This window comes from Tauraco erythrolophus, chromosome 4 (genome assembly GCF_009769465.1).
Source record: "Tauraco erythrolophus isolate bTauEry1 chromosome 4, bTauEry1.pri, whole genome shotgun sequence".
Lineage (NCBI taxonomy): Eukaryota > Metazoa > Chordata > Aves > Musophagiformes > Musophagidae > Tauraco > Tauraco erythrolophus.
Window position 1 is genome coordinate 70,651,931 of NC_141468.1, and position 26,454 is coordinate 70,678,384.

The 26,454-nt window shown below is 42.3% G+C and overlaps 2 protein-coding genes across 3 annotated transcripts in view; both read right to left on the reverse strand.

Moving 5' to 3' along the window:
• Positions 1-665: 665 nt before the first annotated feature.
• LOC104384333 (putative DBH-like monooxygenase protein 2) lies at positions 666-22,355 on the reverse strand. Its single transcript, XM_086610753.1, has 13 exons — positions 22,240-22,355; positions 16,099-16,315; positions 12,915-13,061; positions 10,871-11,032; positions 9,556-9,639; positions 8,195-8,362; positions 7,554-7,656; positions 6,724-6,890; positions 5,556-5,647; positions 2,503-2,599; positions 2,227-2,286; positions 1,083-1,213; positions 666-798 (listed from the first exon to the last, which is right to left on the reverse strand). Exons 1-13 carry the CDS (start codon positions 22,353-22,355, stop codon positions 666-668), a joined length of 1,677 nt encoding a protein of 558 aa, XP_086466879.1.
• Positions 22,356-23,855: 1,500 nt separating this feature from the next.
• The window catches only part of DYRK4 (dual specificity tyrosine phosphorylation regulated kinase 4), a 32,401-nt gene continuing 29,802 nt past the window's right edge, over positions 23,856-26,454 (reverse strand). For both annotated transcript variants that reach the window (XM_086610439.1, XM_009988408.2), the window contains exons 13-14: positions 24,294-24,448; positions 23,856-24,091 (exon numbers count right to left, since the gene is read on the reverse strand). In XM_086610439.1, the coding sequence (XP_086466565.1) occupies positions 23,856-24,091; positions 24,294-24,448 (391 nt within the window). The remainder of the gene's footprint in view (positions 24,092-24,293; positions 24,449-26,454) is intronic.

Genomic DNA, 26,454 nt, shown 5'->3' on the forward strand with positions numbered 1-26,454 from the left:
ATAACACTGCAAGTTTTGGATGCATTTTAGTCAGTTTTCTTGCTGTCTGGAGGTGTAATTAGCCATCTCAGAGAAAGTCATGACATGGGTCTCCCTTCTGACAGCAGAGAAGCTCTCTGAGAGAGAAGTAGATGGAATTTTTATCCTTTCTCAATTTAAGAAATTTTTTCCCTTATTTATCTCTAAGATGAGTAGCTACCAGACTGATGCACTGTAATGCAGCCAGATAAGTGAGGGCTAGGAAGCTAGATCCCATGTATGTGGATTTTCTGGAACATCCTAACTTCCTTTGTGTGCACATTGTCCGAGGGGTCTTCAGCACTATTTTATTGCTCATTCTGTCAAAAATGTGCTGCCATGGCATCACCTCTCTAGGCACTGTTATACTACCAAGACAGAAGAGTGTTTTTTCCTCTTTGGAGAAGAATTTTCATCATTTTAAGTTCGAAGTTAAGTGGTGACTTTATATGTCTTGAGCAGTTACTTGCAACTGCAGCCTAAGAGACAGGACTTCGTACTTCAGGTAATCTCTTTCAGTTCCTATGGCCATTGATAAACTGTGAATAGCTGGTGTTACCCAAGGTGGTGTGTATTTGCTCTCTCTCTCAGCTGTGCGTTTCTCTTGGAACATCAGAGTTGAGACCATTTCCCCAACCACAAATTGCTCAGAAAGAAAGACTTACATTAATGGTTTTAATCATGACTACTTGATCTGCCTCTTTGGCTGCTTTCTCTGCAATTTTGACAGTCTCATTGTCCCAGTCAACAAAGTCCATGGCCATCATTCCTTCCACTGCACTGGGGAGAGAGTAAGGGGCAATGGGGAGGTGGAGAAGACAAACGATGAGAAGATGAGGAGGGAGAAAAAAAGAAAGAAAAGGGGAAATAATAAAGGAGAAGAGATTGTTAAAGTATCACAGTTGATAGATTCCTGCAATAAGGGAGCTCAACTTGACGGTTCCAGATACATGGTTTTTTGTTCCTATCAGCAATATTTCATTTTCATTGTCTTTTCCTTTTGCTATTCTTCATAGCTACGTTTCACTCTGCTACTTCCACAAACATGTTAACTCTGAACTCACTCTGAGGCCTCCTGCTTGAGTGCCTGAGCAATGTACAAAATGTCAGGGTAGCCCATACAACTGGAGATGTTGTTACGAGGGTAGTAGAAGAGGAATGTGAGACACATCTCGTTCATGGTGCTTGGCCCACCCTGAAAGACACAAGGATGACTCAGAGGTTTGCTTAGACATAACGAGGAGACTATTTCTCCTCAGGTAAACATTCTTGTTCACAGCTCATGCAGATCCTGTCTGGTGGAAAAAAAAAAGAATTCATTAGTTTGTCTGAGAGTTAGAAACAGAGAATCAAAGTATCCTCACAAGAGTCTGATAAATAGACTGCTCTGTGGTTTTATAACCTAAATCTACTTATTCTCTCCTTCAGGAAGACTACTATATTTGTATTTCAGCCTACAAAATCTGAAACTTTGGAAAGTTCAACTAAAACACACAGGGAATTAACTGAGTGTGCCATCCAGATCAGAATTTTTCAGATTATCCCTACATTTGGAATGGGCCAAAACAAATCAGTCAGTGTTGCTTTCTGTGACTATCAACTCTGTAATCCTCTTTAGGTTGAATCTCAGTTTCTCATGTACATTTGTAAGTGCAATAACATCACTAACTCCTCTGCATGGCATATGCTCTAAAATAAGGTATGAAGTATGACAATAACTGTTTACGTGGAAAAGTTCTGCAAAACTGACGCCTCGTCTGAGTAAGAAGAACTAAAAAGAACATCATCATATTTTGAGAAATCCAAATCAAACCTATCTTCCAGATTAGGTCAGTTTCTGCATTTGACTTCTGCCTGTCCACTAAATCCAAGTGTTCAGTGATTGAAAACCAACTCAGCTGCAAGTTTTGCTTCTTGCACTTGAAGTTTTGGACAAGAGTTAGCTTCTATGGTATTAGATGCAAGATAGCTTTGAGATCTGTTCATAAGCCTATAGTAGAAAGGTCTTTCTGGAGAGCTACTCTCCAGCCATGGAGCAACTATGGAAGGCATGCCTCAGTATGCGTATGATACTATATCTGACACAAGAAGCTTTTACCAGGGCCATATTTGCTTGGGGAGGAGAGATATGTCTACTCAAAAGACTTTAATGGTGATAAACTAATTTTAAAAGCAATGGAAGATTTGTAGGTGGAAAAATAAACTTACAAAAGTAATCCCTGACCGATCCAGCGTCTGAAAGTTGCATTCAACCAGGATCTCATCCCCCTAGGGAACGCAGCAGGTCAAACCATTAGAGCAGTACAGGCAAAACACGCAAAACAACCATTTGCAACATGGGGGACCAGGAAATTGTGTGAAAACAACGGGCCACAGCCTGAGGTGAAATGAAGGACAGAATATGTCGATGTGCAATGACACCTTTGGTGCTCGCCCTGTCCCCAGCCTGCCCGCCCACAGCTACATCCCAGGGGAGGATCATACTGGTTTGATTATGATGATTTCCTTCATATCCCGAATCTCCTGCAGTTTGAAGTCATACTTATTGTCCTCACAGATGATCCTCAACTGCTCACCATTCCTGGGGAAGACAAACAAGGGGAGCAAGTTACAATGTTTCCAGGGAATAAACAGAGCCGAGAAAAATCCCCTCCAGAAATCATGTCTCATTTTGTACCATAACTCACACAACATATTTTCAGTGACAGTCAGTTCCAAACATACACTTGAAATTCCTCACCCAACCCTCGTTGGCCTGGAGTCCAAATATGGACTTTCTACATATTGGTAATTGTTGTGCCTTGCAGTTTTCACCTTTCGGCTGATAATCTGGGATCCCAGAAGTAAGAACATTTGCATTACAAAACACTGTCCTAAATAAAAAGACTTTCTGACCCTAGCAGAGTAGAGTTGGCAGGCTCTTAGGACCTCCCTTGTAGATGCAGAAGTATCACATAGGAATTCTTCCTTGCTATTTCTACAATGTTTTGTGGCATTGCTTCTTACGTGGTCTCTGCTCTGCTTGATCACTACTTCACCATCCCTGTTACAGGTCCTTAGATCTTGCTAAGGACATCCACAGCGCACACGGAAAAGTGCATCAAGGCACGCAGCCACAAATCCTTGTGCCCATGGCCAGACTGCCCCAGCAGCTGTTGCACACCCTGCTTGCTTGTTGTAGGCCGGCTTTGCTAGTGCTGGCAGCTCTGAGCAGGTGAACTGGTAGGCTCATGCCACTGTCCAGCTACACCTTATAGCAAAATGGGTTCAGGAGGGAGGAACCTGGCTTGCAGACCAGGCTTCACAGAAGTTCGAGTCAGGAAAGAAGATGCTCTGTCACGTGACACACATTTTATGTATATCACGCGACTCGCATGAAGAGCAGGAGCCAAAAACTGTTGCTATTGTCTGGAACAAAATAGCTCCTCTGGATAAGTCACTCATACTGGTTATGTGTGACTTTTGGCCTATGCTGAGGTATTCTGAAATTAACACCTAAAAAGGAGGCAGGCTTGCCCCTAAATTGCTATCAAAGGTCACAAACTGCTATATTCTGCCAAGGTCAAGCTCCAAAGAGTCTGGGGTTTCCACTAGTTGGACTAGTTATTCTGCATATTACAGGGGAAATCCCAGAAAAAATAGTCACTCCAACTGCTCATTGTGCCTGAACCATCTCTGTTCAGAAGGTGTTTCAAACACTTGACCTTCAGCTCTGGAGCCTGTGCTTGAGAAGGCTTCAGAACACGGTCCTAGCATGGCAAAGTCTGTAAAGGTCCTTTCTCAGATGTGCTAATTCTAAGAAGATTGAACTGGTGCCTTAGTCCTCTCTAGGCTGACCTCAGGTGATTCTTAGCAAAGAGACAGAATATTCCATTTTCTTCTGAAGCCTAAGGAAAACTCTCCTGATTGTATCACTCCTCGTACTTGGAGCATGCACTTGGAAGGTGCTAGCTAGTGAGGCGGAGGGAGGCTCACTCCTCTTCTCTTGCTGTCTAGCATAGCAATCCAAGTGTCAGGCCAGTTAGGGATGGAAATCTCTAGCATTGAAACTGAGGGATGGCTTTGAAGCTAAAAAGCGTTATTGATGTCTACGTCGCTGCTTTTCCATGAGGCAACCGAGTTTGCCAGCTATAATATGCTGCTCCTGAGAGACACAGACAGGCATAACTGGGGAGCAGACATATTCACAATGCACCTTCCAAGTTACGAAATCCTCATTTATTTATTTTAGTTATATCAGATCAAGTTTGTTTCCTAAGGTTCTTAAAAAGTTTTCCCCTGCTTTTGCTGTGTTGGGCTACAGAGACCACTAGGTATTCTGCAGATACCAGTGGCCAGAGAGGGGAAAATACCCACCAGACTAAAGTGTTAGTCCCACTTTTCTGAAGTTGCCTTTGAAGTCACTTGGCCCCATTCCTTGGCATGCTGAGTAGAGAGACACAGGGCCACGGTTTTCAAACCATGCTGGATTGTAGGATGCCATTGCTGTTTAAGGATAACTGAAGAAGGCCATCTTAAAAGGCAGATGTGCCATTTTGGAACAACCTAGATTCTTCTGAATGATATTTCATATGTGTGAGATATTTCAGGGGCCTGGGGATTTGGCAGTAGAGCACAATCATCTAAGGCAATGCCAAAGTTACCCTTTCCCTTGCCCAGAGCCTGCACCTGCAATGCTGTGTAGGACAGGCAGGGAGCTTGATCTTGAAGGTGTCACAGTAAGCACTTTAAGATTAGTGTCACTGCGACATCTCGGGCTACACCCATATTGGTAAATATGATAGGATCATGGATCAACCTCTGGCTCAATGGCACAGACTAAGTGTCTGCCTCCCTATAACTGTCTGCAACGTGGTGCTTGGCTTATGTTGTATTATTCTGAAAGTAGAAACCTAAGGAGAAGACAGGCGTTATACCTGTACTACCAAACCCTTGGACCTCTGTGTTGTCTCCTTGGCCTAAAGCACAATTGTTTTTTAGTTCTGGGTTTTGTTGTTTGGTGGTTTTTTTTCAATTTCTAAGTGGCTGAAGCAGTGTTCAAATGCTATGCTGCAGACCATTATTTGATATTTTCATAGCTTGAAACTGAGAATTCATGCTTCGTGGGCTGGGGTGTGATCAGAGAGTACATAGGGATGCTGAAGTTTTCAGTGTGAGAGAACGGCAGAGAAAACCAAACCCAGTGTAGTTTTGCCCATGCAGCCCATGGGAAGTGGTCCACACAATCCCCAGAACTGTGCTCCTGCAGCCTCGGGGTGAGGCTGGTTAACAGGACCAAGCTATGCCAGGGCTCTGTCTATCAGCTGACCAGTGTAGATGAGCAGCAGTCCAGTGCTTGAGCTCACTGCCTGGACCTGTTTCATAGGAGGCATAGTCCTGATCCCATGCTCTCTGCTCAGGTGGCAGACACTGCAGAGTCTTTTGCACTGACAGACAGATAGACTAACCTGGGAACATCATTCTCATCCACTCTAGCCGAAGAGGCAGGGACTGATCCTGTGGCACAGGCACCAATACTGTGAGTCTGCTTCTCTTACCGGTATTGAGCAGCTTTCAATCCTCTGCCAGACAGGTGGGTGTGAAGCATGTAGGCAAAGACATGCAGATCTGGAACCAGCATCCCATTAATCTGTGGTTCAAAATGAAGTCGGTCAAAGCCTGGCAGTCAGAGCTCAGCACTATGATTTGGGCCTGTCCATCAAGTCAAAAGCTTGATGGAACTTCTGTAATTGTCAGCTTAACATGTTTTTTAAAAAGAGGTTTAAGCCCATTTCCTTGTGTAGGTCACTACTTATTGAAAGATTGCTCTGGTGAGCCTTTCCAAAAATTCGTCTTCTGGCTTTAGGTACTCTGGCATAGTTGTGTGAGTCTGTGATATCTCATGCTGGGTACTGTAAGCATAGCTTGCTATCAGCTATGTAAAAGACAAAGACAAGATACAGGAGAGGTAGTAAGTTAAACATACAGATACATGAACTCTAAGAAAGAGCAAGTAATGGAAAGAGTAAAAGCAGAAATTGTAAGACACTGATCAATGGGCCATTAAAAGAAACATCAAAATGTAATGGTACATCAAAGTGTAAATCTTAAAGGTTCAATCTTTGTGTGGGGTGGGGGATGTCTCTGTCTTGCCCCAGCCTCAGCACTGACGGGGTCTGGAAGAGGGGAAAGTGGCAACCTCACATCTAACAGTCCTAGAGAGGATAAGTCCCCTGGATTAAAGAGTCCACTGGAGCTGGTTATTGTTAGCAGCCTCCTGGCTGTGTTTTGAGGGATGTTAGATCTCCACTCTAGAGGTACCTTCTTGACCTGAGAGATAGCACCACATCCTCCCAGCCTCGTACCTGCCTTCCTGCATCAGTACCACACACCTATGGCAGGACAAAGGCCTCTTGCATGTGGTGGAGCAGACTCTCTTGATGGTCTTGGGAAGTCACTATATCCTTTAGGTATTTTTTCCCTTTCACTTAGATGGGTTGAATGGGTATTCCAGCCATGGTTCTAACATGGTTACACAGCTCTGCTAATGCTCTTGGGCCAAATCTTGGGTCTGTTCTGAGCAGTTTTGTTGGAATAGATATCCATTTTGCAGCATGCAGAAATGGAGGCTAGGATGGCAGCCTGTACCAAATGGCTTTTGGACAAGATGAAAACCTAAAGTGAGAAAGATCAAGAAGGATTTCATATGGCTTTCCTCATACTCACTTCATCAAACTGGCTGGAATTGCAAAGGCCATAAGATCTGTAGGATTCTGCTCCAGGAGGAATGAAATGCACAGGGAAAGTGAAGACTCCTGTTTGCAGGACCCCCGCATCATATTTCCGTAGCTCCGGCGTATAGTAGATTCGTACCCCTGAGCTGTCAATCAAGCCTGTAAAACAAAAATGACCACTCCTTTAGGAATGACTCCAGAAATATCAGAAATGGGGCTTGAAGCAACAACACATACAGTGTCCTTTTCCCAATTGCAGGTTGGGAACAGGCACAGATTAACAGGAAGGCTTGCTTAGAGTCTCAGACGATTCCACACTTTTGTTTCCCCTTCTGTAAAATGATAGGAAGTGCTATGGTGGCATTCTCCATCACTTGTCATAAGGACTGAGTGCTGGAGGTCATGGTAGAAGCCTGGGGTGGTATTACTAGGCTCTCAGGACTTCATCCTGACCTTTGATACAGCTATTTCTCCTGCAGCCACTCTGTCCCTTCCCATTCTGCTCCTTTTTCCCATGATGCCCACATTTCCCTGGTGTTTTCCCTAACACATCCACTAGTATCATAGCAGGAAGTTGTGCTTAGCTTTTTTGATAGCAAGATGCATCTAATCTAAGCAGATCTAACTATCTGTGTTTCTAAAGTTAGTTTAAATTTTTCCTGAACAAGAGTCCAGTCCAGTTGACTCTTACTGTCCTGAAGGTTGTACTGAGCAGCATGTGAAAAGATTTAATGTAGAAGCTGGCTTCTAATAGGCATGTAGATGAGGTCTGAGACTTCCATCCTGAAATTCTTTGTCAGACAGCTACCCAGCATTACTCACCTGGTAACAAGTCAAAATTGCTGTAATGGATTTCTAGTCGGACATACTGAGGATCCAAAGGTGTCCCTATGGAAATTGCAGCTTCATCTGGAAACTGGTAAGACTACAGAGGAAGAGGCAGAACAAAGTTATATGGAGTAGTTAGTAGTCTGCTTTGCAAGGCACAAGATAGATGCTAAAATTTGTGAAGCACTGACTTTTAACTAAGCCACTCAGTTAGAAGCACCAATGTCACTGAACTTTTAATTTTACTCTGCTGAAAAAAGGCAGAGCAAGTAGGAAAAAAAATAGAAAGTAGGTACGCTTCTTTCTGTTAGGCAAGACTAGCACAAGCAGAGTTTTGTGAAATTAATGGCAATGTTATCAAAAGGTCAAAATAAAAACCTTAGTATGTGACACATAAAACTTGTTTAATGAAGGTATGATGTAACATATACACATATGCAGAGTGCCAACAGCTACATAGGAATTGCCAGTATCACCTGATGCAGCAGAAGTATAGTCAAGTGGGGACAGTATGAGGAAACTTCCCCATTTTCTTTTGGCCCTGCAGGACTGTGGGGTCTTATTGAACAAGCTGACAACACGGGTACTACTGTTCATACCAGAAATGGGGAAGGGCATGGGCCCTGCAGACTCACCTCTCCTCCAACAGCCCAGCCCGCAAGCACCTGCGAGCACAGGGCAAAATCTGGATTGGCTCCATAACAATCGTCTACGCCACTGGGTAACACACTGGCGTTGCCACAGGCATAAACAAGAATATGATGAACTAAGGTTATGTTGTGGGGTGTTATTACAGGCTCAAACTGTAACCAAAAGAAGAAGTCATAAAAAGTTATTGTCAATTCTAAAACATTTCTTTCCCAGGCAACCAGAAAGAGCAGCGAGCCACAGTTTAGGCAAACAGATATAATCTGATTCACAAAATGGATGGTAATCTGGATGATGATTTACCTACTCATTTTGGTATGCACCCAGCAGAGTCCATTTTTCCAGAAAGGATTTGTATCTTCCTCTAAAGCACCTCTCCTTAATCTGAATCACAGGGGTATCTGTTTGACCTGTTATGCTGAGCAGTGTAGTTCCAGACTAGAAATGTAGGTAGTTTACCTCATACACCATTATTTTGGCTGCAAAGCAAGATAAGGGACCTTAATCTCAGGTTCACTATAGTTCAGTGCTCCCCTCAGTTGTGCCAAAAGTACTATCATCAAGATAGTTTAAAATAAACCCAGCAAATAACCTGGGTCTGTTCAGTAATTACTGAACTTTTTACCAGCACTGATGAGGTCAGGTTTCAAAATCCTGATGTTACCACAAGAACGTACTAAAACTCCTGAGTTTGTTCTGTAGGATTACCTGTTAAATTCTTCTTTTTTTCCAGTCCATGCGAATTTTTCCTTATTAAATTTTGCCTTATGCCATTGCAGTGGAACATCTTTTTTTAAACCTTCAAAACCCACAAAACTAAGACAGGTTGCTTGGCCTTTGAAGCAAAGTCATCGCAATTTGAGAAGTAAGCTAGGCTTGCTTTGGAAAGTTCTTGTTTCTTTTCTTTTCTCTTCTTTTCTGCATATTCAGTCTTGAAAACAGGACTGTAAAAATGTTGGCTTTTTATACAAATAATCTTAGCAATTTCCCAGGACAAAAGCAAAAGTCCTTTCACACATAGGAAATTTTGGAGGCTCCCTTTGCTCTCAAAGCTACCAACAGGTAACACGGCCTGAGCTCACTAGACTGAGACATCAGACTTGTAGCAAGGTTTCTTCAGGTGTGATGTATATAAGGACAAAGGTAATTCCAAAGCTAGAAACAATGCAGAGATTATCTTCACACAAGCCAGGCAAATTATCTGACTCATCCCAATGGCAGTGAAGGACAGATAGAATGCTCCCAGATTTATATGACAATTCTGTAAAAGACAGACTTGTATGCATGACTGAAGGAGCAAGTCTGTCCTGTCTGTTTTTTTCTCCAGTAATACAGCCTGCAAGTTTACCTTGTAGATATGGTGTTTCTGCTTGACCATGGGCAATGGGATAAAGGTACAGGCATACTTTGTTTCTTCAACTGGAACAGCAAACTGGAAAAGAAACAAGACACATGAGTCACCTGAAGGTTCCCCTTGTGACTCAACAATGTGCACAGGGAATTGGAGAAGCCAAAAGGAGGCAGTGCAAGGAGATTGAGACCCAGAAGTGGAGGGGGCAGGAAGGATGATGCATTTAGCAAGTGTCTCATTGGTTTTTAGTTGCAATGAGTGAGAGGATTAAAGGATCACGAAGATGAAACTGTGTTCTGGTGAAGGGCAAACACATTTGCCAGCTCCACTAGGTCTTAAATTATTTTTCTTTCATTTTTCCAAAAAGGAATTTTTCCAAAAGGGAATTGCCTTACTAATTCGCCTGTTGTAACACAAACCGAGCATAGGAAACATCTATTTGGTTCAATTGACACTTTTAATTGCCAGTTTTCTTGAGTCACAAGCACAACAAATGATAGCACTAATCACACAAATCTTTACATAAAAATAGTGCTCCTCTTTACAACGGAATATTGCTCACGCTGATGAGCAAATGCTGCTGCTTATTGAGTGAGTGCTGACTGTGTGGGCTGATGCTGTTCAAAGAAGGAAGGTGTTAATGTAATACCACATTGAGCTGGCACTTTTGAACTCCATTCGACAAGGATGGCGCATGTACCATGAGGCAATGCTAATGAGGGGCTTCAGCTCTCCTGGTAAATCCTTATATCTGACACTGAGATGCTGCCTAAGTTAATATTGGCAGCAGCACACACAGTAGTGTGTATTGCATTTTCTGAGCTCTCAGCCAGACTTGTGACAGCATTTAAATGTATTCCCATTATTTCTCTTCTCCGTGATATTGCAAAGTTTCCACTAAACTAAGACGGGAATCAGTAAATATCTTCAGTGGAGTATAGATATTTTTATACGAGTCTATATGGATGGAACAGTAACCCTGTACACATAGATGCCCGAGTTAATAATTATATTGCAATTCAATAGCACCACAGCCTGTGTTTGGCTCCTTAAACTCTAGTCGAGGGAACAGGCAACACCATGCAGCATTTTCCTAATGAGGAAGCCCTTTGACCTCCACACAGCAAGCCTTCCTTTCTCACTTCACTCCCAATCTTGCCAGCTCTATTTGCATGTTCCCAGGATCAGTCATGTGCCTTTTGCGGCCTGTGCAACCCAACTATCCAGCACGGTCATGATCAACTTTGCAAAGAAAGGCAGAAGAAGGGGAAATTTTTTAACACGACAAGTAACGCTCTTATCGAATACTTACATTGTCCAGCCTCAGGTCATAGGTGAAGAATATTTTGGGGTTAGTTGAGTCAGATGGGCCTCTGTACCTCATCAAGAAAAGAGATTTGGAAAATCTTTGGCCTTTAAAGAATTGGGTTGTGTCATCAGTGCCAAACGCAGTAACGAGGCGTGCTGTGTCCACCTGTAACGGGAGTGTTTTGTTGGCAAATCTCCTTCATTCCTTTCCATCAACCACACACACAGGTACTCACCGCACATCATATGCCTTATACCACTGCACGTCTATTAAAATGCAACCCAAATACTAACCCTATGCAATTAAAAGTCACCTAAAATAATCTAACTCTATGCATTTCGTACATGCACAGACACAGACACTTAGACAACATGTCAGAACATACCACGGAAAGTAAGTAGTGTAACACAAGATTTTTCTTGCCCAGACAGAGACGTAATGTTTTTTTCCCAAAGAGAGGGTGCTGGCTAGAAAAGACACAAGGAAAGCTTTCCCCACTGTCATTTTTTCACACGCGTCATTAAAGCACGCATGGATTTAAAGTGCTGGTATGTGAAATGAAAGAAAGCTGAAAAAAAGGCTAGGAGGAATTTGATAAAGATTTCAGAACCTGCATCACTTTGTGTTTAAATGTTTAGATAGCGAGAATTTAGATCCTGTACTAGCTGCGAGATCTGTACAATGATGCTAAAGATCAGATTTTCAGATTCATAGATTCATAGATTCATAGATTTCTAGGTTGGAAAAGACCTTAGAGATCATCGAGTCCAACCATCCCTAATCCCCATTAAACCATATCCTCAAGTAGCTCATCCACCCTATTCTTAAACACATCCAGGGATAGGGACTCAACCACCTCCCTGGGCAGCTTATTCCAGTGGCTGACAACCCTTTCAGAGAAGAAATACTTCCTAACATCCAACCTGAATCTCCCCTGACTAAGCTTATGCCCATTTCCTCTTGTTCTATCACCCATCACTAATGTAAAGAGCCCCTCCCCTACCTCCTTTGCATATCCTGGATCTTTGCATATCCTGGAGCAAGAAGATGCAGTTTATTTATCTGTATAGATCATTATTGCGCTTCGGGCAATTTTTACAAAGGATTACGGAGGGACTTTCACAAAAACTTAACAACACTGTAGTCCCCTGATTCCCCATTAGCAGCTACTGCTGAGCATGAACACACTCAATGATCTGTCTGGATCTGCCCCATCATGTTAGGACAGCAGTAGCCATGGAACTCTGTAGGTTCTTTCCATTCAGAATGAGATAGTATTTCTTTCAATTAATAAAGGTCATTAAGAAGCTTGGTGGCTATAAAGGCATCTAGCTAGTCATTTGCAGATGTATTTGAACTCTAAAAATGGTGAATGTATGTCTAATTCTGGACAAACATTTTTGAGTGGGCTAAACCTCGGATAATGCCAATTTACCCAGAGGTCTCTCAAGTAAAGGTGAAACGGTGTAAACAGTGTCTATACATGCAGAATTCTGAAATTATGTGCATTAGTGTGCTTGTGAACCTTGGCAAAGCATATTTTTGAAAAACATCTGACTTAAAATACCGCTTCGTGTTGGCCAAATTTTTAATGTCAGTTTTTAATGTCTTCCAAGAGAGAAGAATTGTGATTATCAAAGCATTTTGAATTTTCTAAACATAATTCTTACCAAAATATTGCCTGTATTAGGCAAACAAAATATCTCCCATATTAGATATTTTTGTGTGTGTGGCAAACGAGAGAGACAGAGAAATGAGCAAAATTTTGAAGAGCTGTGTTCAAGCTTAAGAAAATGCTGAGATTTATATTTTTCCAATTCTTTGACGGGAAACATTGTAAGAAAACATTAATGACATCAAAATAGTGCCCCTGAAATGGGCAATATAAATGTGGCCATACGGTTACATATTTTTCTTTATATTCCTGTTATTGTACTGTTGCGAGAAAAACCTGTCATTCTCAGATTTGACCCTGGGGATCTGGGAATACAGTGGGACATGAGAGCAGTTTTGTTTGGGATGTTGCTTGAGCAACTCCCTTTCTTACTGTGATATCCAGGTCATTTGGGTCACATGTCCGGAGGTGGCGTTTGAATAGCATTGTGGTAGAGGTCTCATTCTCTGTCACTGACAGCAGTTGGTAGTCCTGGCTCTCATCTTCCTCAAGGGTTGCCTCATCTACCACATGACAATCCTGTAAAAGGAACAGCAGTCAAAGCCATAGAGAGAAGAGCTTCCTACTTCTGCTTCGGAGAAGTCATGTTTCCAAGTACTGCTGGTGGGGCCTGAGCAATTATCTAAGCATCTCATTCTCCCAAAAGCTCCTCTGCTTTCACTGGTGATTTCCACAATCCAACTGAAAAGAGCTCAAATGCAGTCCCTGCTATATCCAGCTACTCAAGGAAACAACAGCCCCTGGGTCCCATTACCCAGAGGATGACCTGGATAGGATGGATCCTAGAGGATCTTCTCTTCTCCCTGAGTGACCTGCTGCATGCTGGGGAATTGTAGCACATCTGGCTCAACCACACTTCCAAGGTGGGAAGTAAAACAAACTCTACTGAAAAACAGAACTGAAAACCAGTTCAGAAGTAAAATATTTCAGGCATACCAAAGCTTCTACTTTGACTTTTTTGCATTCCATCTGGAACCTGGGCCTGGTTGTGCATGCTTAAGGTCTCCTAGAAACTACAAGTTAATCAATGGCTTCAGCAGCATAGGCATGGTGAAAAAGACAAATAAGGCATGACTGAGGGCATCAAATGTAATTGTTACTTGGCAAAAGGCACAGAAACATGAGGCAGAATTTGAAAAGCATCTAAATGTCTAGTTCCTGTAGAAATCTCAACGGAAACGGAATGGGCCACAGTAACTGCTGCTATGAAAATACGAGGTGAACAGGTGGGACTGTGCACACAGCAGTTGTGGAAAGGGAAGAAGGATAAAAAGGAGTAAAGCTCCAAGTTGACTGGCAGAGTTCTCATCCTATTTTTGTGGGAAAGGAGTTCAGATGACCAGAAGTGAGAAGGCAGTGACGTAGACAGGATGAAAATCTCTCCAAGAGAAACCTGAAACGTAATAAAGCAAATGTCTCCCCAGCACAGTGCTCCCTTAGCACTCCCACAGCTAAGTGCTACATTGAGAAGTTTTACTGCAGTACTCAAATTTGGAGGGATAAAAGAGAGGAGAAAAATGTTACCTGAAAACAGTCTGATCAAGGAAGAATATTTTTAGGTGAAATCATTCCTGATATTTTTTTCCTCCCATCTCTGTTCCTTTAAGTGGTTATTTCAAAACCTGCTTACAGTTTTTGCTAAATTTCCCATTATGTCCTCTAATACTCTTTCTTCTTCTTGAATTTATCCAAGGATTTGGACTTTCACAATACTCTAAGCAATTTTTCTCTGACCCAAATGCTCGATTTACAGAGGTACATATCATAGTTTGAAAGTATAGCTTTTGTTTTTCTACTGTTTTGAAATACCTGTTGCACTCTTTCATTAAAAGATCAGAAATCAAAGATAAGTTGTCTGCAAATGAGCTACTTTGAAATAAATAAAATATTTAAAATTAAATATACCTTATGAAAGAGGAAGGCAGTTAACAGCTGAAAAAAAAACCCAAACCTTTGTGAAAACAAGCCTTTTTGGCTAGTTTTTCACCCATAGGACATTATGCAAATAATGACTTTGCTATGGTTGTAGTAAAGAGGAAAATTAACAAGGATGTGAGACAGAGAGAGTTAGAAGGAAGAATGCAAATGGAAAACTCCACTTAAACTCCATTTACAGTAACTAGCATATTTTTCCTTCAAACTGTTCCAAGGGTTTAGTGGATGTGATATACTGCTTACTGAGCAAATGTGGATTTTTGTAGTCCTTAATGAGTTTGCTTACTGGAATGTCTCCAGACCTAAATAATTGGGAGATATTTTCTGATATGCAAATGAGTTGAAAAAACCTAAAACTTTTTTGGGACCAAGTATTATTTTCCAACATAAACAGTTTCAGCTACCAATGCAGAAAAACATTGAAAATGTTAAATATCTCTTCTAAAAATGGAATATTTAATGCTTCTGAAACCAAACACTTCAATTGTTCCTTTCAAGATGTTCTTGTGGGAAAAACTAAATGCTTTGGGTTTACTCCAAATCACTTTTTAAAAAATCATTATTAAAAAATAAAGAAGTGTTTCTTCTAAATTGATCATAGTTTTTCTCCTTATAATCATTCACAGCCAAAAATTCCTTGTCTGTGTCACAATCACAACAAAATTTCAAAACTGGGTATTACAGGAGCGGTTTTGCAACCAGCTAATGACCGTAAGTAAGGCTAGGTACCTGCCCCCTCCAAAGTTCACCCATTTTAGTTAAGCACTAAGACATATTTCATGCAAAACACATTTTACAGTTGTGTGAAAAGGGAACTGAAAACAGCTGAACCCAATAAAACCACTGTAACCAGCAAACACTTCACCAGTGTAAACTTTTTTTCTTTCTGCATCTGGATAACATTAAACTGCCTGTTTCTCTTTCATGATTAAACTAAAACAAAACCACACCTTGGTTTTTTATTTAGCAGCCTCAGTGGCATTTCGTTCCCCTAAACTCCAGCTGATAGATACATCAGGTATCTATCCTTAGTGGTTGCCTTTACAGACACTGGAAAAAACAGCGAGTCCCAAGGATGTCCTATCGTGATCCTAAGGGAGACATTTAAGACCATCAAGAAGAAGTAACCTTTGGAAGTGAACGTATCTGCACTTACTACAGAAGAAGCAAAGTAAATTTAACCTTTGAAGAGCTTCAGTGAGGGAAAACGTGGGAGTTTCACATCTGATTCTTGCCTGAACTGCCCTCTGGTCAGAAGTTACACTCCCAGCAGCCTCTTCTAGCTTCATGGTAGGTGATTGCTTCAGTCCTATCTAATTGGTTCTGGCTGTGGTTTTGACTTGTAAGTAGCACCAGATTATTTGCCTAAACAATATCATCTAGTGCCATCTGGGATACCATAGGGTATCTCAGGTAGCTGCATAGGGCTAGCAGGCATGACACAGGACCTGCAGAAGACCTGGGCTCTTCTGGACTGTTAGTCAGAGGCCATGCCAGCTAAGGATCTCAAATGGCCTTGGACATCTATCTTTAGCCAGTTGAGCCCAGTATATTTCAAGACAATATACTTAGAGCATGTCCCTTGGCAAAGGGGGATGCAGAGGAAGTTTTTTCAACTTACAGAGAAGTAGATACTGCCATTTGGGAAGACACCTCCTATCACAATGTCAGACCCAGGCAACTCTCCATGAGGGCTGAATCCAAATGCCACCCAGCCAGTTGTGTGGACCTGAAGCTCAAACGTCATCAGCTCCTGTTCGTCATGGTCCCAGCGGAGATAGACCATGTTTGAAGGATCCAGGAAGATGGAGAAACGCAGCAGTGGAGGTGCAGGCTGACTAGAACAAAAGCATAAGAAGAACAAGAGTAAGAGCATACCCTTGATTCTTGAGAAGAGAACTGCCATCATCAACAGGACCACTGCAGTTTCTGAGTCTTGCTGATACCTTGGGCAGCTATTCTGCTACGAGGGGCCCAGTTTATACAGAAGGGGATGAGGCTGGGCCTATTGCCAGAAAGGAGGAGTGGAAACCGACTGCTCTATATCCAGTTTAACATGTAGGAAAGATCAACAATTTACATAATATGTCTTGGCATCCTGCCTCAGTGAGACCATACTAGGCCATCCCATACACTTCTTAAAACATTTTTAAGAGCTGTTTTGTACCACACAACCGAAAAAAAGCAACAAAGCTTTTACCTCCTACCCAGTATTCTTCAGGGTGGTTGAATGCTGGCTCTCCTCACCAAGGAAAAGGGGCTTTTCTGAGTAACTTGGCTTTCTGCTACAAATGCTGAAATGAACCCTGACTATGCCACTCTATTGTCTGGTGTGATGATTATTGGCAAGTTTGTTGGGAATGGGCTGGTGAGTCTAAGTGCCATGGCTTATCAGAGGAAGCTACTGTGGCATGGGCTCGTGGACTGTAGTGGAATAATAGAATAAGAAAAATGCTTTTGGCCCATGCACTATACCTTGGTGGGAATGAGTAGAAGGAGAAAAGGGCATCATTCGTTGCCCTACCTAAGACCTTTCAGCCTAATGATATGAAAACCAAAAAGTCTCAGTAGGTTTCTAACCGGTTCTGCCAGGAAGCACCTTGTGCATCTCATCTCCAATTTGCCCAGTTGCATAATCCACTACGAAACAGCCCAGGTCTGTGGATTTTGAAGGACATGGTAGTTTATTCCTATTTACTTACTAGGAAAGCCTAGAAAAGCCCATTTGTATTAATCTGCTGAGACAAGTGCTCACAGAACAAATGAGTAGCAGAGAAGGAGAGATATCTAATCTGAGCTTCAGGGACAGGGCTTAAACAGATCAAATTGAATACAGATTGCTTGAATCCCAGGTTACTTTGTTGACAGTCCTGCTGTAGACAGCAAGTATTTTTGTGGTTTCTTTTGTAATTATGTAATACAATGCCAACATTTTAAATTTTCTCTCGAAAGAGGCCCCAGAAACTCTTCTATGGGCACTAGGCAAAGGTGAGGTACGGCAAAGTGAGTATTTCAAGGCTAGACAGCACAGGGATATCAAAACTGAGGGACGTCAGCCCCTCTGTGGGGAGAACCAAAGATAGAGTTAATGACGAAGGTGGGAGGGAAAAAAGGAAGGGAATCTGCACAGCTATATCAGGGTGCTTTGCAGAGCTGCCAGTGTCAGAAATTTTCGCCATTGCTAATTCTCCACTCTTTTAAGCAGAAAATCCCTTTCTCACATGGAGAGGAGCGTGAGATTAGGAGACGCAACTGAGACACTGCTGGAAGACATGACTACCCTGGGATTACAAGGAGGGATGGTTTAGCTGTGTGACAAAGATTAGAATTGCATGGTTTCTTTGATGGAGCAGGATGTGGTGTTTGCATGCCACTGCTGAGGGGCGTGGGAGAGATATGCAGGAACATGAGAAGATACCACAGGCTGGCAGTGAGCAACGTGCCAAAGAAGATTATAAAATCACAGATGACCTGAGTAGAGGAAAGAAGATAAGACTCCTTCCTTTAGAAAACTAAGTGCTCATACAGGAACCAAGTGTTAAAAGAAAGAGGAGGGTGAGAACCATGGGGTGCAACAGCACTTTTGAGGATCTGCCTCAGGCAGCAGACAGAGACACCCAGAGAGAAGAGAAAAACAGTGTTGTTTCACTGAATTTTCTCTTTGGGGTTTATGATGATGTACAACAAACTTGGGAGATGAAGAAGAATGAAAGCGTTAAGCTCAATACTCTTCTGAAACGACCCTGGAGGCTCCACTGCTGAAACCTCTTGCTGGCAGCACACGCGTCCCACAGCCACCTCCAGCCCCCGTATCTCCCCAGCTCAACAGCTCCCTGTTGCAGTGCAGGGTGGGAGGCGTAGGATTCTTCTACAACCAGTTGAAGTAATGTCATCATTTCATTTCACAGTATGTGACCTGTTGAGGTTATTTAACACCTTTCCTTGTTCTCTTAGGCCAATTTTTTAACAAAATACTCCATTTTACACAAAAAAAAATAAAGTCACAAAGTCTTGTTTTGGAAATGCGGATAGAAATGCAACCTTCACCCCAAAGACTATAAGTTGTCAAGATTGAATATCTAGTCAAAGATATTTATTTAGGTTGCCTTCATGATTGATGGCAGAGGGAGCCTAGACTAACTCAGACCAAACAACTATTTTTTAAATGACTTAAGTGACGTGGAATGAACCCAAAATGCAGCATTCTATAGCCTTTAAATTTCTTCTCATTTTTTTAGTATAAAGCTAATCACTCATTTCTGTATGTTCAGTTCTCAGCCTTTCAAACTCAAACTTAGTGTCAAAAACCTCAAAATCTTGCTGAGGATTAACTATGAGACTTTTAGGGAAGAATTTAATTTGAGAGTAACATGCCTAGACATAGAGAGGCCTAAAAATATAAAGGTGCATCCTTACTCATAAGCTGCCAGTGCACCTCTGAATTAGGAGACCTAATTCAGTTGCCCACACATAGGTGTCTATTGCCGTTTGAGATGCCCACTTGTATTTCTCCTGGCCTTATCTGCCGCTCCAGCAGGGCACAGGTTTCCTGCCATACCGGTCTCATTCCTGTCAGCCCTATGTGCATATCGTCAATCACTAGGCCATCTGGAATAGCTATTTATGCATATGTTAAGACAAGAGATTCATGCCTGCAGTGCAAATAAAAAGGCTGGACAACAGATTTATGTCTCCTCAAAATGAGAGATTAATGAGGAAGAAAGGCAGCATTTTAAAAAATGCTGCTTCTGCCAGTGTTCATGTATAAAGACAGTTAAAGAAGCCTGCCTCTGATAATTTTGACACAATCAAAACAATGCAAAACAAGGGCAGGGGGGAACAAGCTGCAAAATCTCTGCTCTAGATTTCTCGTACTTTGTTCTGAGAGCTTCTTAGCTGCATTGATTCAGTGAAGCAATTGCTAAAACTCTTTTTTACAGTGTAGTACTGACCTACTGCTGCATTTCCATGGCTCAACTCTACCCTTATATAACATTGGGTGCTTTTTTTGGTTATTTGGGTTGGAGTATAACCCTGAAATTCCAGGTTGAGACACAATGTTCTAAATATAAACAAGGACCCCACCACTGTTACACATTGTTCCATGAGATGTATTTGGTGGGCCTACTACTCTTCTATTGTGGGGAGCCATTAGCAATGCATTCAAAATTGAATACAGGTAACCTGTAGTGACATTAGATGTCATCAGAACATTAGGAAAGGATCCAAAACTGGTGTAGAGGTAACCCCTCACAACCAGCTGCACCTCTGTGTTATGTGAATTGGGATTGTGGTGTTTCAAGATGGTTGCAGATGGTATCTTTATCGACCCTGAATAAAAGAAGTAACTTCAAGATCCAGTGTGAGGAAGAGCATGGCACAACTGTTAGGATCTCCATGGTCTGGCCTGGGCTCCAGCAGTGACTGTGCGTTTGACTTATAGCAATTATATTTAGGCAGCCTCCTAGGAGGAGTGGTCAAGTGCAATTTTTGCAAAGCACATTAAGTTCCAGAAAGGTGGCAGGGCCTTGGCGCATGCATTGCCATTCATTTTTACAGACACCTTTTCATAATGAGGTTTCAAAGACAGAAGAGGTAGAACAGCTTGTTCACTAAGCCTTTGTGTTCTCACAGCTTGATTTCCTAAAGATCTGTGTCCTACATCCTGTAAATACCCACTGTTGCAACAGCGCTGCTTCCAGCAACTTCTCTTCAAACAATGACATGATTTCCCAGCATTTGCCTGTACCACGATGCATCTTCTAGCCTTACACTCCAAATTAGTTATTTCCTCTGTAAAATGCCCAGCTCTTTCTATGTCCCGTGTTTCCTATTGGATTTTGCTTGGCCCAGCTCCTGGTCAAAGGGCAGCATACCTTTACAGCGATGCAGAATCATGGATGTGCTGCTCCCTGGGCAGCCAGTTCTCTCACACTGCTCAGTGGGCCAGCAGAACTGACCATAACCACATTCTCCTGCCTTTCCCTCACTGGTAACACTAACAGGGTCACACTCCTCTGCCAACTGTAACATACAGAAGCAAAATACTTTTGAGAACACCGTTCCTTTGCCTACCTCAGCTAATATGTGTCAATAAGTTGAAGAGCTCAGGGAAAGAGGACACCAACTGGAAGACAGGAAGATCAATGTGCAGAGACAGACAAGAACGCAGCAACCTCATTTTCTTGGCAAATGTAGCTAAAAATGGAAATATTATCATACTGAAACAAAATGTGATGCATAGTTTGGGCTTTTCAATTCAATAAATTGATCACTTAGTTTTTCTTTTCTGTATGAGTCTGCTCCATTACCAGTTTATGGCTGGCTCAAGCAGAGCGAGAGTCAGAGGAATCTTCTTAACATTTTGAAGGCTGTCCTCTTACAGCACAGAGAGAGGATGTTACCTGTATCTGTTGGGTCTGCTTGTTTCTGCAGAGGAATGTGAAAGCAGTGATGTTATCTGAGGGCTAGATCATTCTGCTAAGTCATTTCTACTTATTTCTGTAATCTCTGAAAAAATCCAACAGTTATCTAAAAGAGCACTTATTAAGAAAGATGTTGAAGATGGAAATCACTGTGGAGGCTGAAGGAATTAGAAAAAGAATAGCAGGTCAGCAAGGAAGGGAAGGCAGGAAACATACAGCAACTGAACAGCAACTGAATCGAAACAGTACAAATTATAGTTCCAAGGATATAAGGATTTGACCTTTTATGTTAAGTGGTATCAGGCTAAGTACTCTTGCTGTCTGCATTGAACCCTTGCACTTTAGCTTTTTGCTTCTTATCTTCTGTTACTTGCAAACAAACTGCCAAAATATTTTCCAAATATCTGGAAAAACCTATTTAAATATTCCCTAAAACCGATGATGAGTCTAACTCCTTCATTCAGCTCCAACCAGAGGTGGGACTCATCTATGAAACGTGATAAGGCCTCTGCCTGCATTCTACAAGATGCTCACCCACCCTGGGTATTCTGTGCAACCACCGAAGCCCATTTCATAGCAGAACTCACTTTTCCTGGTGCATCCTTCTGGTGATGAATGGGAGTGTTCTATAGCTTCCAGAGGATTCAGCTGCAAAGGAGTCTCTCTGAAGCCAGAGATGCAATTCTGGTACTGCAAGCTGGCCTGCTTGTCAGTAACGTCTGCAGCACAGCAGGATGGTATTTGCCAGGATACCCTTGAAATTCGCTGCACAGTTACACTCAATAGTGTAACTATTCAATTCAATTTATTGACAGTTACTTGAGAGGATAACAAAGCCAGATCTTAAAAACAACACTTCCCCTCCACCCTTCCTCTCCTCCCCGCTCTACCTCTTCCCCCAGCGGTGCAGGGGGACCCGGAATCGGGGCTGCAGGTCAGTTCATCACATGTTTCTGCTGCTTCTTTCTCAAAGGAAGAGGACTCCTGACACTCTTTTCCCGGCGCCAGTGGATCCCCTCCTCACGGGACAATCCACAGCCTTCTCCAACGTGAGTCCTTCCCACAGGATGCAATCCTGATCCATGAGATTGCTCTGGCGAGGGCTTTTATTGCAGAGTCAGGGCTTCTCAGGGAGCTGCCACCCACTCCGTCGTGGGTTTTTCCATGGACTTCAGATGTGTCTCTGCTTCGCCGTGAGTTTCATTCTCTACGACCTTCTTCAGGCTCAGCATCTCTGCCCCACCGAGTCTGCCATAGCTGCAGGGGCCGCCGCCACCTCACCAGGGGCTGAGGGCAATCCCAGCTCCGGCACCTCCTCCCGCTCCATCCGCACTGACCCGGTGTCCATGTGGCCGTCTCTCCCAGATCTCAGCCCTCTCCGCATGCTCTCGGCCCAGCGGCACCCCAGGAGCGGGGTGCTCCCGGACTCTCCCAGTGGCACCACCGCGGCCATCTCCAGCGGGTGGCACCAGCCCGGAGCGGGCAGCCCCCGCCCAGGAGGTGGGGAGGGGGCAGCCCCCGCCTCCCCCTTCTTCGCTGCAGGTCCGAGCCACGTTTCGGCTCCTTTGTCCCTGTCTTAAATAGGGCATTCGCAGAGGCGCTGATGGCTCGACCCGGGCCTGAGGGGATGGGGGGCCGACCTGGGCAGAGAGTGGTCCGAGCGGATTTGGAGCCCGGGAAGTTACAGGGGGTGAAGCCCCTCTCCCGCTACCTAAACCCTTTCACATAAACCCAGCGTGTTGGTTCACTCATTTTTCAGGTGTTTCTTCACGAGCCCCAGGAGAACGGTCGCACCACGCTGTGCAGTTCAGTTTCTCTGAGGCGACTGTTGTCGTTAACTCTCTGTTCATCAGGAGAGCACACCTGCCACGGGCCTTCGGCGGTGCCGTCACTCCGTACCCTGTCAGACGGCTTGTTTGCTCATTGTCACATTACAACCGTGCGAGCACCATTTTCATATCCTTTGGGGTTTCCTTTTGCACCAAGAGCCTGCGGGAGTTTGCTGTTATGGTGACTCTTAACAACTACAAACACGTATTTCTCTTGGGACTACTGTAATATCACTGCTACAGTGGCAGCTGCATTTTGTAGGACAATTTCCTCATTGTTTCCTTTTACATTGCAGTACCATCTACAAGCCACAGTAAGAGTCATAACGAGGTGGGTGCTTTACAGACACAGTGTCCAAAGAGCTAAATGTTTAAATTAATTAAACATAGAAATCATAGGAATCACAGAAATCTGTTTTTTTTTTCAAAGTACTGAGTTAAACTTCCTGTGGAGGACAATTTTCCTGAATCAAAACAGGTTGCTTTAATCCGCCTTTGTTGTTGATATGAACACTGAGTGGGGACCCGACAGAAGTGGGCTCAGAATATCACTCTTTGTTGCTGCTGAAGAGCTAAAGAACATCATTTACGTTTCTAAATCTGCTAGGAAGGTGTGACAATGTCTTCCATCTAGTGCTTCACTACAAAAAAATGGGAGACAGAGAAGGAGAAAAGTGAAAATGTTGGGTTTGATTTCTCTTAATTTTTATACAGAAGTAAATCCAGTAATCCTATCCATGAATTATTCCTGATTTATGCTGATGTAAGTGAAAGAATTCAGATTCTTCATTCAATGCATTTGTTCTTCTAGCCCAGGAAAATCTAAAATTGAAAAGCCCATTATAACATCAAGAATAAGCCACTCTCCATCTTTACAGTCTCCATTTTATTGCTGCTGGTTGTGAAGGATCTCTGATCACAAAAAGGATGTAGATGAGGAAAAGAAATGGTTTTAAAATGCCGTTTTGGTTGCCTGGGCTATGTGAGGGTAAAATGAACATTAAATATACTTAGAATCTGCACAGCCCATGTACAGACAGATACAGCTTATATTCCTGAGTACAAATAATACCTACAAAATATACCAGGTATGCAACTGAACCAATCATCACTGGTGCTGTGTACTACTTAATTGGTGGGAAAAACAGAGAATTTTTTGGAAGAGCTGTTTCACCACTGTGTTCTGCTCGATAATTTTTTATAGGCTTTTCCATTTGGGTTTCCAAATGTTTCTCTGGAATAACATATTTCCTTGTGTTCTGCACATCATTTTCTGTTGTGCCTGTGGAGGGCACAATGGGAGTCAGTCTTTCAGCCAGTTCACTTTCCACATTGTCAGCCATATCTTTCCAGATATTTTCTGTAACAATAAATAAATAAAATGATAGGGTGAGATTGCAGACTCTTAGCAGCAGATAAACACATGATCACCACAAATTCACAAAAAATCAGTTGAGTATTTTCTCTTATTTTCACCTTACTTCAGAGAGATGATATCAAATATTAAGAAATACCAAACACTGATATAAATTCACTTAGTTCTCCAGGTAGCACATGCTTACGAATATTCTCTTTTTTCTTTTCTGGTGTAGACAAAGAGCCATCGCTCAGCTTCCTTGAAGTCTGTGTTTTCTGTTTTGCCCTGTATATTTTTGGTTCCTGGATCCATGCATGCTTCATCGCTTCATCTGGAGTCATGCGCAGGGAAGGTTCCCACCTTAAATGCATGGTAAGCAAATAATTATTTAACAGCAGCTCTAACTGAAAGTCAGTTTAAATAAAAGATTCGCTATTGTCTCATGAAAATCATGTAATGAAGACATTTTTTGAAACAAAAAAGTTTTAACTGAAAACAAGGAAAAATCTTAAGCAATCTTCTCCAGCCTTCTAAACTTTTTATTTACTTCAAAACTGTGTGCTTTGCTGGTGAAACCTTCTGCAGCATCAAACCATTTTCAAAGGCAAAAATATGCAGTTCACAGTGTTATCAGGGTAGGGATCCTACGGAATACTTGTTTCAAGGTTTTCACGTCTTGTCAATACAAGCTCCAAGGAAGGAAACACAAATGAGACAGAGTAATTCATTAAAAGATATGTCTTCCCTAATTTAACTGCACCTGAAACTACTGTAGAGAAACTACAGTAACAAAACTCATGTGAGATCTTATTATGGAAAGGAAAGGTGATTTTTTAAAAAAAAATCTCTACATTGACTTTAACTTCTCACAGGTTTCATTCACTCAGTTCTCACACTCAGAAACTCACAAGTGTTCTGGCCAAGACTACTTGTGTATCACACAGAGGACAAGGATTGTCAGCTACTGAGTTCTCATCACATCTCTGGGGTTCTTCTTGATTGGTGATGATGTACTAGTTTTTAGACAGATCTTCTATATCCTTTAGGAGTCATCTGCTGTTTGGTCATGGTCCTTCACATCAGTACCTTGCTGACTTCTGTCTCCATAAATGTTAGGAAGATAGGGTCTGCTTTTCCTTGTATTTTGGAATACATGTTTGTTTTCCTTTTGGGCTAACAGGAAAATGTACGGCATATGTGATATTCTGCAACCTTGTTGCCATGAAATAGCTGTGAGCTTTGAGATTTTTCACTGCTGGTCACCTGTGCTGTGGTCTCACCAGAGTGCAGGCTTCCTGGTTGTGACACAAGCAACACACTCCCCAGTTTTACAGGTGGGAGCAGTGTCTTTTGTTACTAATACATGCCATTCTTTCAACCCCTGTTCTGCTGTTTGTTCCGGTGCTTAAAAACACATACACATCCATTCGTACTGCATTCATATCAATCTTAATATTTCTGTTACTAATCTCTAAATCAGTTGCAAATTATTTTTTTCTGATTTGTCTAATCTCAGTGTTTTCCAGAACTGTACGGAAATTACACAGGAAAACAACAGATTCTTGTTATCACTACGAGCTGGGTGGATTTTTTTTGGTCTGATGTTTTCATCTGCAAAACAGGTGTATGCAAGTTCAACAAAACTATTTGTGAAGTCATAGCAAATGTATCAGGCTGCTTGGGACAAACACAGATTTGCAACTGAAAAAGACACACTAGTTCAATTCGTTTTGTCTCAAAAAGAGTTTTCATTTCAAGCCTTACTTCATTCCTTTGAAAATTTAAACAATCCCAACATATAACATTTTTTCTGTGTGACCTGAAGTGACTCGTTTACAGGTTTTTTTGCTTCACTGAAATTATTTCTTAAATGTTCTGATTCAGCCAACAAACCAAAAGGGATCAATGATTCATATAGATTCAGCAAACACAGAACATTGAAAGCAAGCTTCTTGTGAAACAGAGAGGGGTGTTTGTTTTTCTTTTTTTTTCAGGTAACCACAAGTTAGCATGGATTTCTTTAGGAAAGTACTACTGAAGTGCTAGAAAGAAACTTACAGCCAGTGCTAAAGAAGACACAAAATATTAGTGTTGCGTAAGATACAAGTAACACTGGAAAAGGTATGAAACCAGCTTCTGCTGCCATTGCACAGTGCAAATTAGGATCCAAGCTCACTCTGAAAGCTTTACTGCACCTATGTAAGAGGTTGGTATTTGAGGCAACCAGACAAAAGTTTTTTCGTGCATGCTCAGTCTTTTATTTTGATGGATGAGCAAAACCTCATTAGTAACCACCTCTCAAAAGACCTATCAGTAAAATAACACTTCATATCAGCAGGGTCTATGGATTGTCACCCTCTAAAACG